The sequence below is a fragment of the Ursus americanus genome, chromosome 23 (genome assembly GCF_024610735.1).
Source record: "Ursus americanus isolate L20-20 chromosome 23, mUrsAme1.1.p, whole genome shotgun sequence".
Classification (NCBI taxonomy): Eukaryota; Metazoa; Chordata; class Mammalia; order Carnivora; family Ursidae; genus Ursus; species Ursus americanus.
In genome coordinates, this window is record NC_142149.1 from 24,323,824 (window position 1) to 24,339,562 (window position 15,739).

A 15,739-nucleotide genomic window follows, 5' to 3' on the forward strand; every position below is an offset into this window, starting at 1 on the left:
CACACACACACACACCTGATGTGGTAGGTCGTCTCCAGGCCTAGCCCCCAACAATTTCTGCCATGTCTGGGTGTGTGTGCTCCTTCCAATGAGAAGAGTTTTCCTTGAGTGTGGGCTGGGCTTTTCACTTATTTTGACTAATCGAATGTGGCAGACGTGATACTCTGGCAGCTTCCACTTGGGCTGTTGGAAACCAGCGGAAATAGTTCCAAACCAGAAGCTTGAGCCATCGTGAACGGTGAGGGCTGTGTAAGAGAGACCACGCGGGGGAGGACAGAGAAGCATAGCCCCCGAATCCCAGCCCTCCCCCAGCTGAGTGCGGCCTCAGCGGTGAGCCCTGGTAAAACCACGTGAAGCTGAAGAAATGCAGCTCAGGCCAGCCAACCTCAGGAATTGTGAGAAACACTGTTGGAAGCCATTCATTGTTTGGGGATGATTCCATACACAACAATGGCTAAACGCAGAGAACCTTTGAAACGAAAGGACTGGAATTCAGTTTGGCCTCAGAGGTTCAGTCAGCTGATTGCCTGTGATTGGGAACCACATGTGCCGGGCCAGGGCGGCCACCCCATGTAGCTGCAGGGGGCGCTATTCCTATTCCATACGCGGCACCCTGGGAGCCAGCTCGATCCCTGTTTGGCCATTTAGCTCGGTTCGCTCTCCGGCAAATTGCGTCTGAGGTCACTACCTGGCCTGGGAATCTTCGCCACCTCCTTACAGAAGTGGGTCAGGAAAAGGGACGAATATTCTGCTCTCAAGACCTGGCTCGTCACTTCCTTGCTCATCTGTGGGGCTTCCCACGGCTCCTTGGATTCAGGTCACAGATCCTGGCTTTCAAGTCTTTCCATAAGCCAGCTCAGTCTCCATGGCTCTCATTGTTCCCCGACACCTAGTCTCAAAGTGCAACTGGATTAGTCTCTAGCCCCTTTCCTGTTTTTACTGGGAAATCCTCCACTTCAACACCCCCCCCCCCCCAGATGTGTGGCACGGAACACAGTAGTATGGGCAAAAAGGATACTGTAATACAAACCCGGAAGACACTCAGTTAAGAAGTATCGGTATGTTTCTTGACATTAGAACTTCTCAAGACCTCCTTCCTCAGGGTTTTCCTAGAGGAAGACACAGTAACATTTCCTAAAATGATCTCTGGAAGGAGCCTCCTGAGACACTGGTACACTGGAGGCAGATATTTGGAAGTTTCTTTCTTACCAGTTGACGTGCCCCAGCTAAAAAGGAATTCCTTGTGAGGTCTTAATTCTGCCCGAGAGTTGTCTGTATGATTATGGAGTAGACTAAGTGAGGTAGGGAGGGGTTGGGTGTTTGGAGTGAAGGCACCTTGGCTCAAGTCCTGGCATTTCCTGTGTAGCTTTGAGCACGTGGCTTATCCTCATCTACGGGGTGAGGACAGTAATTGTGAAGGGAAATTTGTCTTGCAGAATGCCTGATTTGTACACAAATACTCATTTGTACAAAGATGTGGGCCCTGCATTCTCTTGTAGGAGACAGATACTAATAGATACGATTTCTAATTGTGATCAGTGCCACGAAGGGAAAGGGGCAAGGTGTGTGAGCAAACTGGAGGGAGCCCTGTCTGAGGAAGGGCCTTTATCCTGCGTCCTGAACAATGAGGAATTAGTGAAAGGAGGAGTGGAGGGATGGGGGCAGCATGCAGACTGTGGGGGGTGCCAAGGTAACAGACCCCAGTGTAAGCGGGCCCTTGGTGTGTGTGAGGGCCTGAGAAAACGCCTGGCTGGTGGGGGAAGGACCTGAGAACACAGGGCCTTGGAGGCTGTCAGGTTTATCCCAAGAAGCTGAACGGTGGCCAGCAGGGGATGGCATGACCCCATTTCTCATTTTAATAGGTCGTGCTCCTGGTAAAGAATGGGTGGGTCAGGTCTGGCGGTAAGATGGGAAGCAAGGAGGTCTCTTGGGGCTGCCTCCCTCCGGGCAACAGCAGACCATGGCTTGTGTTAACAGTGGTAGTGGAGGGGGAAGGAATTTGAGATGGATTTTGGAGAAACCAAAAACTAGGGGATATATATTCAATGTGGGGAGTGAAGAGCGGAGGGTAATTCCCAGGCTTCTAGTTGGAACAGCAGGGTACCCGGAGGAGGCGCCGTTTGTGGGGGTGCCCAGCACAGGGAGGAGTGGGTGACAAGTTCAGCACTGGGACACGCTGAGTTTGAGAACTGCAGGATACATGTTCGATATTTATTTCAGGTACTTCATGAAGTTTGGCTCCCTCATGGCTCTCTAGAGACAGGCTCCCCGAGGACAGGAAGTGTGAGTCCTTTGTCACACACTCTCCAATGACCTCTTAGGGGCCGAGCACTAGCGCTGGTACTGGAATAAAGATAAATGGGATGTGGTCCGTGTACTTGAATCAGAACATCGTGTGTTAAGTGTTGTCACGGAGGAATGTGCAAGGGGCTTGGGGAACTTAGGAGGGAGTGAATGAGTATTTCCTGGCTTGGGAAGGCTTTACAGAGACATTGACCTCGGAGTAAGAATTGCCTGGAATAGCATGTGCATTGAGGGAACGTGGTGGGTTTGAAAAGGATCAACAGAGAGCAAGGCGTGGGCTTTGCACATCGCAACTCCCCTGTAAGCTCGTTAGGTCTCCAGGGACACATGTATCTCCTACTTTTTCCATCCTCCCAGAGCCATCTGAGTTCCTGGCAAAGTGCAGGCACAGAGAGGAAACTCACCAAATACTTGGTGACTCCAGTTTCTCTTCAATGTCCCCATCTTCAAACACAAGAAGAAAATCTTCAGTCTGCTCCGCGGACCCTTCAAGTTTGGCTATGACAGTGAATCGCCTCTTGGGCCCACAGCAGCAGGTGGGGTGAAGCGGGGAAGAAACCAGGGGTGCCCCAGGAGTGAGGAGTTTGGGAGTGGATGGGATAAGAAGTGTGTTCACGGGGGTTTCTGCCGTGGCGTCCGGGGAGGGCGCGCACCGCCCCCACCCCAGACGGCTCACTGGGCCTGGGTAAGGAGGGAGAAGGTAGCCCGGGAGGCCCGAGGTTTATTCAGGGCTCATGATGAACTGTCTATCTTAACATAGAGTGTGTGAGTGTGTGTGTGTGTGTGTGTGTGTGTGTGTGTGTGTGTGAGTAAAGCAATAGAAGTTGATTAAGTGAAGATACAGAAAAAGCTCTCAAGAGTGAGAGGGTTTCCGGGGCGCCTGGGTGGCTCAGTCGTTAAGTGTCTGCCTTCGGCTCAGGGTGTGATCCTGGAGTCCTGGGATCGAGCCCCGCATGGGGCTCCTCCGCTGAGAGCCTGCTTCTTCCTCTCCCACTCCCCCCGCTTGTGTTCCCTCTCTCTCTGGTGTCTCTCTCTCCCTCTCTCTCTCTCTCTCTCTCTCTGTCAAATAAAATCTTGGGGAAAAAAAAGAGTGAGAGGGCTTCCGACGCGACGCATAGGAGCTATTTCATTATAGGGCAAATAGGGATCTTGCTGGTTGTGCTGACACCCGGCCTCTCCTTAGTGGTCTCTGCTGTCGCTAAAACCTACCCTGGCGCCCAGGTGAAGGGCCTGCCTTCTCCTCCAGTGCCGCTTTCCCCTCCTAGAACAGCCTAGCCACCCCACTCCCAAAGGATCAAACACTCCCCCCCAAAAAAAAACCTCTAACCCATTTCCTTCTTTGTGGAGAGAGGGGCACAGAGGGTAAATGTCCTGTAGCCTAGTGAATTCACGAATCGTCCCCTACTGCTGAGCCCACACCACTCCCAGCTGGTTCCCTTACACAGCCCTCCGTGCTGATGACCAGCGTTGCCCTCCACGATTTCATTCTGGCTGAGTTGCCGCTCTCTAAGCATCCTGGGGTCCTCTGCATCCTGCCTCATTGACCACTGGGGCAGCGACAGTCGTCTCCTCATCAGACTGGGGGGTTCCCTGAGGGCACCCTTTCGTGCCCCTGGAGCTCTTTCCAGTGCTCGGAGCGTGACTAACTGCCTGTGTCCCAAAAGCAAAGCAGTTAGTTAAAGAGTCACTTTATGCGTGAGAATCTTTGAAGGACCTGGGACCCAATTATCCAGGTCAGAAGACACAGGGATTTGCGGTGTTGAGATGATGACTCTGAGTAGGGAAGAGTGTCTGCTTTCAGATGGGGACTGTCCTTACCTGTGTCCCGAGGGTGGGAACCAGGGCTGTTTACTGGTCCCTTTGCGGTTCTGGAAACCCCCCCCCCCCCGCCAGCTTGCTAGGGCCACTAGGCAGCATATAGGCCCAGGCCATTCCTGCCCTCTGCTCTGTACCAGAAAAGAAACTATTCATGGGTGGGGTGGGGGACTGGGATAGGCCGGTGATGGGTAGTAAGGAGGGCACATATTGCATGGTGCACTGGGTGTTATACGCAAATAATGAATCATGGAACATTACATCAAAAACTAAGGATATACTGTATGGTGACTAACATAAAAAATTATTATTAAAAAAAAAAGAAACTGTTCACTGTTTGTCCATTTATTGAGCCCTTACTCTGGTCCCGGCACAGGAGACATAGAAGTGGGTGACACTGGGCCCCGCTTAGCAGTGACATGGGGGCTGAGCGCTGAGGGAGGGCAGGATCACTGCCGCTCACAACTGTAACAGCATGCATTTTTGTGTCACCATGGCTTAGGATCGAGGGTCCTGGAAGGAACCGCAGGGAGGCTGGGTGGGACACACCAGTGTCGGGCGCAGGAGACACAGAAGAGAGTTGGCCTGGCTGGCTGTCGCTCCATCGTCCAGGGAAGGAGACGGGGGTTTCGTCCTCTGGGAAGGGTGCAGTGGGGGCGCTCACTCTGACCCGTGGTCCTTGTCCTCTCTGCCTGGGAAGAGTTCTGTACATGACAGTGGTTTCAGGAGTCTTGTCTGTCTCCTCCACCCTTGGGGGGGCTTCCCTAGTCACTCCTCTCTGGGCCCTCCATTTCCCTAACTCGGGCTGTCAATATTTGGGGCAATCAGATTACAAGTTCATTTGCCTTATCTTGCAGTTCTCAGTCGGAAGCGCCTCCAGAGCATGGACAAGCCAGCCTTCAACTACTCCCTCTAGAAGGAGGGGAGTGGTGATCCAGTATTAGCAAGCCCAGAGGCCGTGGACTAGGTAATGGGAGACCCCGCTTTAGTCCCGGCTGTTCTCGGCTCACTGTATGGCTTCGGGCAAGCTGCTTTCCATCTCTGAAAAATGGAATTCTTGCCCACACTCTGCGAGGAGGGACATTCATTTCCATTTGGGTACTGAGGTGACTTCCATGGCCCTTAGAATGGAATGGCTCAGACGTTTAGAAAAGAATCTTGAGGGGAAATAGAGGACTTGCCATCTCGAGTCCCAAGAGCCTATGTTGGAAGGAGCAGGTGTTCGATCAGGGAGGCTAGAAAGGCCTCCTGCTAGAGGATGTGCTTGGGGGGAAGAGGTCAGGCATTAGAGAAGGCGGCCTGGAGCTCAGCATCTCTGATCCCCTCCAGCGCCGGCTCACTTGAGCTTCTGATGGTTCCCTCTGCCTGAGTCGCTTATCTACCTTCAAGCCTGTTCATTCATTTATTGAGTGTACCCTTGGGCCCGTTGGGGTTGTGGCCCCTGCCAGAAGGTGTTAGCTGATGACCGCTTAGGGTGCGACCCCTCCCAGAGTGATTCACACTTACAGTTGCTGAGGACAGGAAATACCGCAAGACTAAAGGCCTGACTTTCTAATAATCGCTGATCGCTGCAGGAATAAGGGGGATGTTCCAGGGTCTGAAAAAACACACATGAGCTGAGGGCAGAGTGTGCCTGGGTGTGCTGGGGATGGGGAGGGTGCAGCTTTAGGGCTCTAGCTGTCTCAAGCCTGGATCATCAAAGGGACCACCTGCCTGCCCCTCAGCTGCTCTCTTCTGTGGGACATCTGCCCAGTGGCTCGTGGGGAGCCTGCTCTGTCTGTCCAGATGCCTGGCCCCCACCGTGGAGACTGGCAGCGAGGCATCGGGCTGCTTTCTCATGATGCCCTTGCCATCCACCAGAGGTGCTCACCTACCTTCCGCAGATGGTCCCTCCCTGCCCGGGAGGCCCTGCGCCCTTTGTCCTTGCCAGTGCTCTGGTGGTGGAGCTAGAAGACAGAAGAAAGAGGCCTTACTCTGCTGAGTAAGGCCGTCGTGGGATCCAAGAAGGGCAGGGCAGGGCCAGGACAAGAGCTGGGGCCTCGTAAATGCAGTCATTCCTCAAGCTTCCTGGGAGCGAAGGAAAAACCGTGGATTGGTTCATTCACTCCCTGATTCATTCACTGATTCCCACCTCTTTCTCCTGCATTCCCCCACCCCTTTGCCCTCCCTTCTGCAGACACCTAGTGGGCACCTCTCAGAGACAGAAATTGCTCGTGTTGCGGGTACGGAGGTGGCCCACCTGCTACTGCCCATGGTGGGACGTGTTCTGCTCTGGGGACACCAGCCACGTGACCCAGCCGTGCAGGGCAGGGCAGGGCGCCAAGGACAGCATGGCGCGCAGGCCACAGAGAGCAGCTCTGTCTGGGCAGGGCAGGCGGTCGGGGAAGGAGAGGTGGGGCCCGGAGTCAAGTCAGTGAGAGTGGCCCTGGAAGATGTGGTGAGTTGTCAGAGCATTGGACTTGATCCTGAGAGAGTTCTGAGGGTGTGGCGGGTAAGGGTTGGTTGGTTTTCTTTTGATTTTTTTTTTCTTTCCCTTTTCACCAAGGATTTGGGCAGGGTACTGGCAGCTCAGAGTTGCACTTTTCAGATCCTTCTAGGTGCAGGGTGGGGAATGGATTGGTTAGTTTTTTCCAGTTCCAGGCTTTTGACCCAAAGTAATTTTGAACCTCTGACAGAACTAGATTCATCCTGTCTCCTTGTCCCTGCAACTACTCCCCCCACGTGCCCAGACCACCTCTCTCAGGGGCTGACCAGGAAGCCTAGCATGTGGCCAAACCGTGCAGGCCCCGCCCCCTCCAACGCCAGCCTGGCGTGGCCCCGGCCAGAGCATCTCCCCCACCTCCCTGACTGGTTAGGGGCCAGGCCAACGCAGCCCTCCGCAGGGGGCCTGCTGAGGGGAAGGTCTGGATAACACTTACCTGCTCTTCTGTCTGGCTGGATAGGAGGTATTCCTGGGGGAAAGAGAAAGAAGGAATGAGGGCCACACTGCTTCCCGGGGGTGTGGTGAGACGGGAAGGGCTCATGGCTCTTTGGGGTTCAGTGCCTTTAGTGGGTAACCACTGTTGACAGTTTGGCATTTATCCTTCTAGAAATTTCCTTATGTGTTTGCATATATATGTGCATAAGTATGTAGTTTAAAAAAAAAAATTTAAAGATTTATTTGTTTTAGAGAGGGAGAGAGAGAGAACACAGGGGAGGGGCAGAGGGAGAAGGAGAGAGAGAATCTCAAGCAGACTCATCACTGAGCATGGAGCCTGACTTGGGGCTCGATCTCATGACCCTGAGATCATGACCTGAGCTGAAATCAAGAGTCAGACGCTCAATCAACTGAACCACCCAGGCGCCCCCAAGCATGAAGTTTAAAAAAAAGAAAATCAAGTAGGCTCCTATCATACATATTATTATATAACTTGCTTCTTCCACTTAACCGATATCTTGGAGATCTTTCCATATCTTCCCACAGATCTGTCTCATCCTTTTTAATGGCCACAAAAGCTATGGGTGTGCCTAATATATTTTGACTATTCACCTATTGATTTTTTTAAAAGATGTATTTATTTGTTTTAGAGCGAGAGAGCAGGGTGGGGAGGGACAGAGGGAGAGAGAGAGAATCTCACACAGACTCCGTGCTGAGCCTGGAACCTGATGTGGGGCTCAGCCTCAGGACCCTGAGATCATGGGCTGAGCTGAAACCAAGAGTCAGATGCTTAGCAACTGTGCCACCCAGGCGCCCTACCTGTTGGTGGTTTTTATGTTCTTTACAAATTCTTGCTATTACAAACAAGTTGGCAGTAAACTCTCTGATACAAATATCTCAAGGCTTATGCATCAATGGCATTTCTATTTAGTACATGTTCTGAAGTGAGGCTATTGCTAAAAGGTATGTGTACTTCCAACTTTGATGGAGATTGCCACCGTGTCCTCAACAGGGTATAAAAGTGCCGGTTTCTTCAAACCCTCACCGACACCACTTAAATGTGTGGATAGATATACGGATATAGATATATATAATGTTGACAATGAATAAGAGAAGACTGCCCTCTGTCCAGACTATTTGCTCCTTGTTCCCCTTGGACATGACTCCTTCATTAAGAGTATCCTCAGGGAACGCGAGTTCATTTTAATAATTCTATCTGAGCCAAACAGAATCGACTAGAAAGCCTGGCCAGTGGCTTGGCTCACATCTAGATCCTGATGCCCAGCTTCACCACCGGTCTCCAGAGTCATCCCTAGTATGGATGGCAAGGGCACCAGCAGGGCAGGAGGCATTGCCCTCGCCCTTAGGGTGACTGCACCCCCACATGCCCAAGCCAGCCCCGGGTTTAACACCTGTAGCCTGGCATAATGAGCTCTCTAAAGTGTCGGGGTTTGACGATCATTCCTATGGACACTCTATGGCACAGGCGACCCCTACCCACCCCTGGCGGCCTGGGCTTGAAGCTGGGCCTCTACTTGGTGTCAGCAAACCCGCTCGGGACCACTCCTCGCTGGACAGCACCCACCTTTATCACTCACCTCTCACCCGCTTCCCCATCAGCCCAAAGAACTGGCTCGCTTTGCCCCTCTTCACCTCCTGGAGCTGGAGGTGAATGCCACCATCCTGGAGAAGCAGAGAGTTCATTGTTAGAGCTGCGGGGGAGGGTGAGGCTGCAAACAGGACAGGGCGGGCAGCCTGAGCGACAGCAGTGTCATGCCGCTTGGCTCTGTGCCGGCACGCGGCTCTGGAGCATTCGTGCATTCCCTACACAGCACGGCGCCTGGACACAATCCTTCATAGCTGATGTCCCTCCTCCTGTGTTCCTGCCTCTGCTCTCAACACTTTCGTGTGTTCGCTCACTTAATCCTCACTGAAACCACACCAAGTAAGAACCTGTATGGTCACCATTTTACAGATGCAGACACCGAGGCCCAGAGACATTAGTGTGCCAAGCCCACCAGCTAGGATGTGGGAGACAGAGCCGGAACTTGAACCCAGGTCCTGGCTCAAGGGCTCCAACACTGCAGCCAAAGTCTCACTTACTCTTTGCAACCGCCATATGAAGTGACTGTGATTTATCCCCACTCTACAGATGGGGAAACTGAGACTTATGGAGGGTAAGTGAATTGTCCACTTAGTGGTGGAGGCAGGATTCAAACCCAAGGAGTCTGACTCCAGAGCATGGGTTCTGCTCCATCTTATAAAATGTCTCCAACATAGACCGGAGGGGGCAGCTGAGGAACTCACAGTGGGCACCCTGTGGGCAAGGCAGGAGTGCTTCCCTGGCTCCCCCACTCTTGCTGCTGCTGTCCTCTCTTCCCCCTAAACTCCCCGCATTGCCCTGGATATACCCTACCCCACAGCCTGGGCCTCCCACGTGGAACACGGCATGTGGCCTGGGGTGGAGGCCACTCCTCTGGGCAAAGATATGTTCATCCTTGAGCTGATGGAGTGAAAGTCTGGGCCAAGGGCTCTGGGTTGAAGTTCTCATTTTTCCATCAGGTTTTGTGATGTTGGCCAAAAAGTCGCCTCACTTTCTGGCCTTAACCTGAGCCTCCAAAGGGCTTGCTCAACTCTGCCAAGAGGGGGAGATGCTTGCTAGTGGAGAGGGTGACAGTGGGTGACGGTCATTAGACCATCTTCACATCTCTGTGTGCCCAGCACGTGGCACACAACCTGGAAGACAGCATGTGAGGGATACAGAAAGCTGAAGAAGGGCCCTTTCTCTGGCAGTCTGGGAAGAGGGAGGGGAACGGGGTTTTCTTTTCCAGGAAGGCTGGAGACAACCAGCTAGAGCCCTGGAGTAACTCAGGCCACCTGCCAAGAGGATGAGAGCTGGGCTTGGATCAGGGGCCCGCTCTTAGGACCCCAATTTCCCCAGGCGCGGCACTGGAGCTCCTGGGACAAGCCACTGGCTGGGGTACAGTGAAGACCCCTTTGCCTCTCACCGTTCATCTGGTCCTGACTTTCAGGACCAGGAGTGGATTGTTTTCTAAGCCCTGGACCAATTCAGTCACTTCCAGTCTGTCTCCTCCCCAGGATGTCAAGGGCTGGGGCAGTCGTCTGGGGCTGGAATTACCTAGCCCTGCCAGCAACCGGAAAAGTGTCTTTGGAGATTTGGACCCATTGCTGAAAAGCTCATGAAAACCACTTTGCCTGGGTAAAAGGCAGCCTTCAAATGCAAGCTGAAGAGAATGGTGACTTATGAATTAAGTAAGACTACCTCTCTCCCACGCTCCCTGGGGGTTTCTGGACCCTGGCTCCCTTCGACCGACTCCTCCCCCACCTGAAGCCTTCCTGATGCATTTGCCGCATATCCCTAGCTCTAGGGGTGACTGCAGGTGAGGGAGCCTCAGGGCTGGCAAGATGATCAGGTCATCCTGGCGCTGCCTCGTTCCCTCCTTCTGTCCCCTCACTCGTCTCGGAGAGGCAGAATAGGCATCAGACCCTGCTGCAGGGGGAGGTGCTCGAGGGTGGAAAGGCCAGCTGCACCCGCGGAAGTGGATGATGATGTTTCTCTCGTGGCTGTGTAGAGCGCTCCCCGTCACACAGCTCGGCTTCCCTGGACCTGGGCCACATCCCAGGGTGTTTGGCACAGATGCTGCAAAGCATGTCAAAACTTGAGAAGACCCTTGGGGGTCATCTTCGCTCTCCTGCCATTTTACAGGTGGCCAGAGAGCAGCAGTGACCTTCCCAAGGTCACACGGAGTCCGTGGAGCACCTGGGACCTGAACCCAGGTCAGTCCACCCTGCGGTCTTCTCCACCGCACCCACTCCCACGTTCAGACAAAGCAGGAAGGAAACCTGCCACCAGTGGCAGTTCCTTCGATGGCTCTTCCAGTGGCCCCAGGGTCCTGACCAGATACTGTGCGCCTAATTTTTGGATTTCTCCCCAGTGATAGCATTCAGGTCAGTTTAGTAGAAGACAGTGGCCGTCAAACCAAGTACTTAGCAGGAAATAAGAGTTTCTACATGGGAGACAGAACAGTGATCCTGCCCCAAGTTGACCCCCTTGAAAGGAAATTCTGGAAGAAGTTCTCTGATGCGTAGATACACCGAGTCTGACCTCGGACAAATGTGCAGCTGTGCTTTTGAAGCTGCATAACTTTGGACAAACTGTCTGACCTTTCTGTGCCTCGGTTTCCTTACCTGTGAAAGGGGGATAGTAATGGTACCTTCCCCACAAGGCTGATATGAGGATTAAACTGGTTAATATTTATGAAACACTTAGGACAGTGCCAGGAACATAGTATATGTGAAATAAAACACAAACACACACTCACACACACATACACACTCACATACCGTGGCTCCCACGTACGCGTGCCCCTTTGGACGTCTGCCAGGCCAGGGGCCGTGGCTTTGAACCTCCCCTCAGAGGGGAGTCAGACAGCATGGCTAACAGTGTACGAACTGCTCTCCGGGAAGCCGTGGAAGGGATCTCCCACCCCTTGCACCGCAGATCAGCCTGTGCCTCACCCCACGGTACCTCCAGGGTCAAGGTTATCCAGGACCCTGCTTCCGCTCCGAGTGCCAGTCCCTCGTCAGCTGTCACCGTGCCTGCAGACAGCCCCATCAGGAGAAGCAGGGGGAGGCAAGGCAGCATATTGAGCACTGCTATGTCCTGGGACCCTCCGGGAGCCCCTCGCAGCCTGAAGATGCTGTCTCCAACACGCCTGGGGCCTCTCTCTGGCTCCTTTCGTGTGTGTTTTGGGGGTGTGGGGGGGGGTGAAGCTCCACCTATTCTCTGTCCTTCCAGCTACCCTGCTTTCCCTTCTTCTGCTTATCTGGCCCCTGGGGCCGCTTCCTGTGACTCCCTTCCCTCCCTCCCTGGCTGGAAAGGCCAATGATACCCTAGGAGGGACCAGACCTCTTCCCTGCCACCCCTGCACTTGATCCCAGGGCTTAACGCTCTGATGCAACACCGGCCTCACCTTTTGGCTGCATTCCCTTGGTGGCAGGTGCACAATGGGGCACTGTGGGGGCCTGGCGGGAAGCCGAAGGGGGCCTTGTCATCCTGGACATGGGGAAGGAGAGCGTGTGGCTCCTCCCTTCCCAGTGCTCTGCTCCCCTGTAAGAGAGGCCTCTCCTCCAGAGCTCAGTGTTTGACCACTTGTCTCCCCACCCCTGTGCCCCTCCTTCCTGAGGCTCCCCTCCATCTAGGATCCCCATGTGTGTACAGAGATGCGCATCTTGCCCCAAGAGAAAAAACATAGCGCTTAAAGGAGTAAAGCTCCTCAGAGGGAAGAATTGGGAAATGCCAGAAAACTGGCTTCCTGAGTGTCATCAACTCTAAACTACTTCCCACTGCTGTCAAAGTGATCTTTCTGGAGCCCTAACCTGACATGTCTGTCTCTGCTTACAGCCTTCCAATGTCTCCCCATGGCCCTTGGCATAATGTTTGGGCTCCCTAGCATGGCATTCAAGGCCCTTCTCCACTTAGCTTCTCCCTGTCTCCTATCCATCCACCCATCCAACCATCCATCCCTCCATCCATCCATCCCTCCATCCATCCAACCATCCATTCCCCCATCCCTCCATCCATCATCTATCCATCCGTCATCCATCCATCCATCCATCCATTGAACCATCCATCCGTCAGTGTAGAACAAGGGCCCTGTGGTCAGAGACCTGAATTCCAATCCTAGGTCCACCACCAAATAGCTGTGTGACCTTGACACATTCTTTAACCCCTCTAAATCTTAGAATCCTCATCTGTAAAATGAAATTAACAATAGCACTTATTTCCAAAGTTGTCAAAGGAGGAAATGAGATCATGCGTGTGTCACACAGCACAGAGCGAGGCGGTAAATATTTCACACCGTGAACTGTTATTACTGTTACTATTATTGCCTGGGTGAGGCACTGGGCCACAGAGGATGAATAAGATGCCGAGCCTGTCCTCTAGTATCTCACAGTCCAGGAGAGACCTCTGGCTGGCAGGGAAGCTCTGTTCAGTTTGGTACATGCCGGCATAAAGATGGGAGCAAGCAAAGACATGCCTCTTCCCCATCTGCCCCAAAGCCGTTCCCGGGTCCCAGACCCACTGTACCACCTGTTCCCAGGACAGGCTCAGACTCCCTGCCCCATGCCTTGACCTCAGCTTGTTGCCTCTGCCTGGACCTCCTTTTCCCCCTGGTGTGTTCCCACCCATCCTTCAAGGGCCTGCATCATGGTCACCTATACAGTAGAGTTTTTCTGTGCCTCTTCCTGAATCCAGCAAGAATTGATGGGCCCTCTTCCTGGGCTTTCCCAGTATCTCCCACTTACATCCCTTGTAGCTGAGCACAGGGAGTGGCAGCCGAGAGGGAGAGTGGATGGGAAACCCAGCCCTCACTCTGTTTGCTGAGCCTCACAGCCTGGTGTGATGCTTTGCCCCCCTGGAGGAAGGTGCTTTGCTCTGTTTGTACCAGAGGGGACGGCTGGGCTGAGGGCAGCCCTCCTGGTCTGCTATGTTAGGCTGAGCTCTCTGAGAGTGGGGCTGTGATTAAGTGTGCTTGGCACACAGTGGGTCCTTAAGAAACATGTGGTCACTCTGAGTCCAGGCAGTGAAGGCAAAGAGGGATGAGAGCAAGCATGCAGGTTTGGGGGACACCCCCAACACACCCCCTCCACCCCATACCCAGCAATCTCTTTGGTGGATCCCAAACCTGGCGGCTCTAGAACCCCCGTGTGTGCTAACATGCAGATCCCCCAGCTCAGCTCTAGTCTAGTCCCGCCAGCGCTGGTCTCTGGGTCTGTCTCAACGCTCCAGGGGACAGTTACTCGGCCTCCCACCAAACTTCCCCAAGGGCGGGGCATTCCATTTTGGGTTTTTCATTGTTGTTGACAAGTTCTTCCTTCCAGAGAACACTTTCGCTTTTCATCTTCATTATACAGATGTGGACACTGAGGTGGGTTGTGCTTGCTCTAGGTGACAGAATTGGTGGCAGACTAGCATCCCAGACCCCAGTCAGCTGCTTCCCACCTCCCATCAGGGCCTCAGCTTCTAAGGGCAAGAAACACAGGGCTGGAGGCAGAGTGACAGCATGGACCTCTTGGGGGGGGGGGTATGGCTTCCCATTTTGCAGGTCCAAATGGAGTGATCATAGGACTTAAGAAGTCTCCCTGGGCCTCAGTTTCTCCATCTGCAAATTGGAGCTGCTGCTCATTGGATGGTGGTAAAGATTTCATGATTTCCCCAGTTTTAAAGAGCTCAGCACAGTGCCTGGCGAATAGTACGCGCTCAATTAATCCTCACTTCTTTTCTGTGATTATTCGACCTCTGGAACCCTGGTCCTCGGGGTGGACTCCCGGCCCCGCCCGCGCAGAAGCCGCCCCTCGTGGGACAGGATGTGGCGGGTGCACAGCTGGGAGGAGGCAGGGGCCACCGGGCGAAGGAGAGGGCGGCGGGAAGAAGGGAGAGAAAATCCCAAAGGTCCGGAAGATCAGGAGGAAGGCAGGGCACGGGCTGGAAACCGCGGCTATTTGCAGCGCTGCCTTTGGGCTGCGGTCTCGGGGCTGGCGCTCGTTCTCCTGGCCGCCCAGCTCGCCGCCCCGCCCGGTGCCCTCGGCCACCCGGGCACGGCCCCGTCCTCGCGGCCCCGGCGGCAGGAGGGCTGGGGCGCGGCGGCCAGAGCCGGGAGGAGGCCGAGGGTGCGGAGCCGGGCGCGACCCTGGAGGGCTGCGTGGAGGCGGGTGCGACCCGGGCGCGCGGGGCCGGGGCGGGCGCGGGGGGCCGTGTGGCCCGCGGGGCGGGTCGCGGCCGCGGCGAGGCTCCTGGGGCGCCGGGTGGGCGCGCAGGATTGCTAAAGGCTGCGGTTTGGCGAAGACCGCGGAGCCGAGAAGAGAAAGGGCGCAGGAGGGAGGGAGTTTTTTAAAGCTGAGGGCGAACGGCTAGGAGGGAAACACGAGAGGAGGGCGGGCAGCGGGCAGGAAGCTGACGTTTCCCGAGCGCCCACTCGGTCCCCAGCAGGAGGGAGGATGGGCGCGCCGTGCGGCCGGCTCCGGGGGGCCAGGCGCCGAGTGGCAGGGCCGGGATTCGAACCCAGCGGGCCCATCGCCGCGCGCTCTCTCACCGGGACCGAGACCGCGGACGCCGGCGGGACTGGGGGCGGCGGGGCCGGACCGCGGAAGAAGCGAGGCTGGGAGGGGAGACATAGGGGAAGGGGCCCCGGGGAGGGGTGGTGGCAGCCCCGTGGGGACACTTGTGGGGAGGGGGCGGCGGTCGGTCTGAAGATCTGGTTCCACCGCCCGGGATGACCCCCGCAGGTCTTTCTCGCGCCCCTTCAGCGCCCCCATGTGGAGGCTTTTCCCGAAGCCTGGTCTCCCCTCCTAGGACTCGGAGTTGGCGGATCCAGAGTTGGGTCCTGGTCCCCACGGCCTGTCCTTCCGATAGAAAGCCAGGAGGTAAAGGAGGGGCTGGGCCGCCAGACGCTGCGAGCCTCTTCCGGCCGGCAGCCTCGTCCTTCTAGGGGGAGGGCAGTGGGGAAAAGTCGCCCGGAGTGCGTGATCTGCACAACCTCTGAAAAAGGCAACTCCCCCGTGTCTTCGAGGTTAGGCTCCTGCGTTCAGTCGTGGGGACTCACTGAGCACCTGCAACATGGGAGTTGCCCCAGAGCAGAGATGAAAGACCCAGACAGGCATTATAACAATTTTAACCCA

At 55.0% G+C, this 15,739-nt stretch overlaps 1 protein-coding gene across 1 annotated transcript; it reads right to left on the reverse strand.

Moving 5' to 3' along the window:
• Positions 1-4,477: 4,477 nt before the first annotated feature.
• Positions 4,478-11,803, reverse strand: TAC4 (tachykinin precursor 4). Its single transcript, XM_045773118.2, has 5 exons — positions 11,586-11,803; positions 8,635-8,719; positions 7,038-7,070; positions 5,994-6,065; positions 4,478-4,823 (listed from the first exon to the last, which is right to left on the reverse strand). Exons 1-5 carry the CDS (start codon positions 11,700-11,702, stop codon positions 4,780-4,782), a joined length of 351 nt encoding a protein of 116 aa, XP_045629074.1. The 5' UTR covers positions 11,703-11,803; the 3' UTR covers positions 4,478-4,779.
• Between the last annotated feature and the right edge of the window lie 3,936 nt (positions 11,804-15,739).

Coding starts and splice junctions, on each gene's coding strand:
- TAC4 (XM_045773118.2), bottom strand. CDS start 11,702: ATGCTGCCTTGCCTCCCCCTGCTTCTCCTGATGGGGCTGTCTGCAGGC. Junction 8,720..11,585: donor GGATAACCTTGACCCTGGAG/GTACCGTGGGGT, acceptor CTGCTTCTCCAG/GATGGTGGCATTCACCTCCA. Junction 4,824..5,993: donor GGAGGGACCATCTGCGGAAG/GTAGGTGAGCAC, acceptor TGTCATGTACAG/AACTCTTCCCAGGCAGAGAG.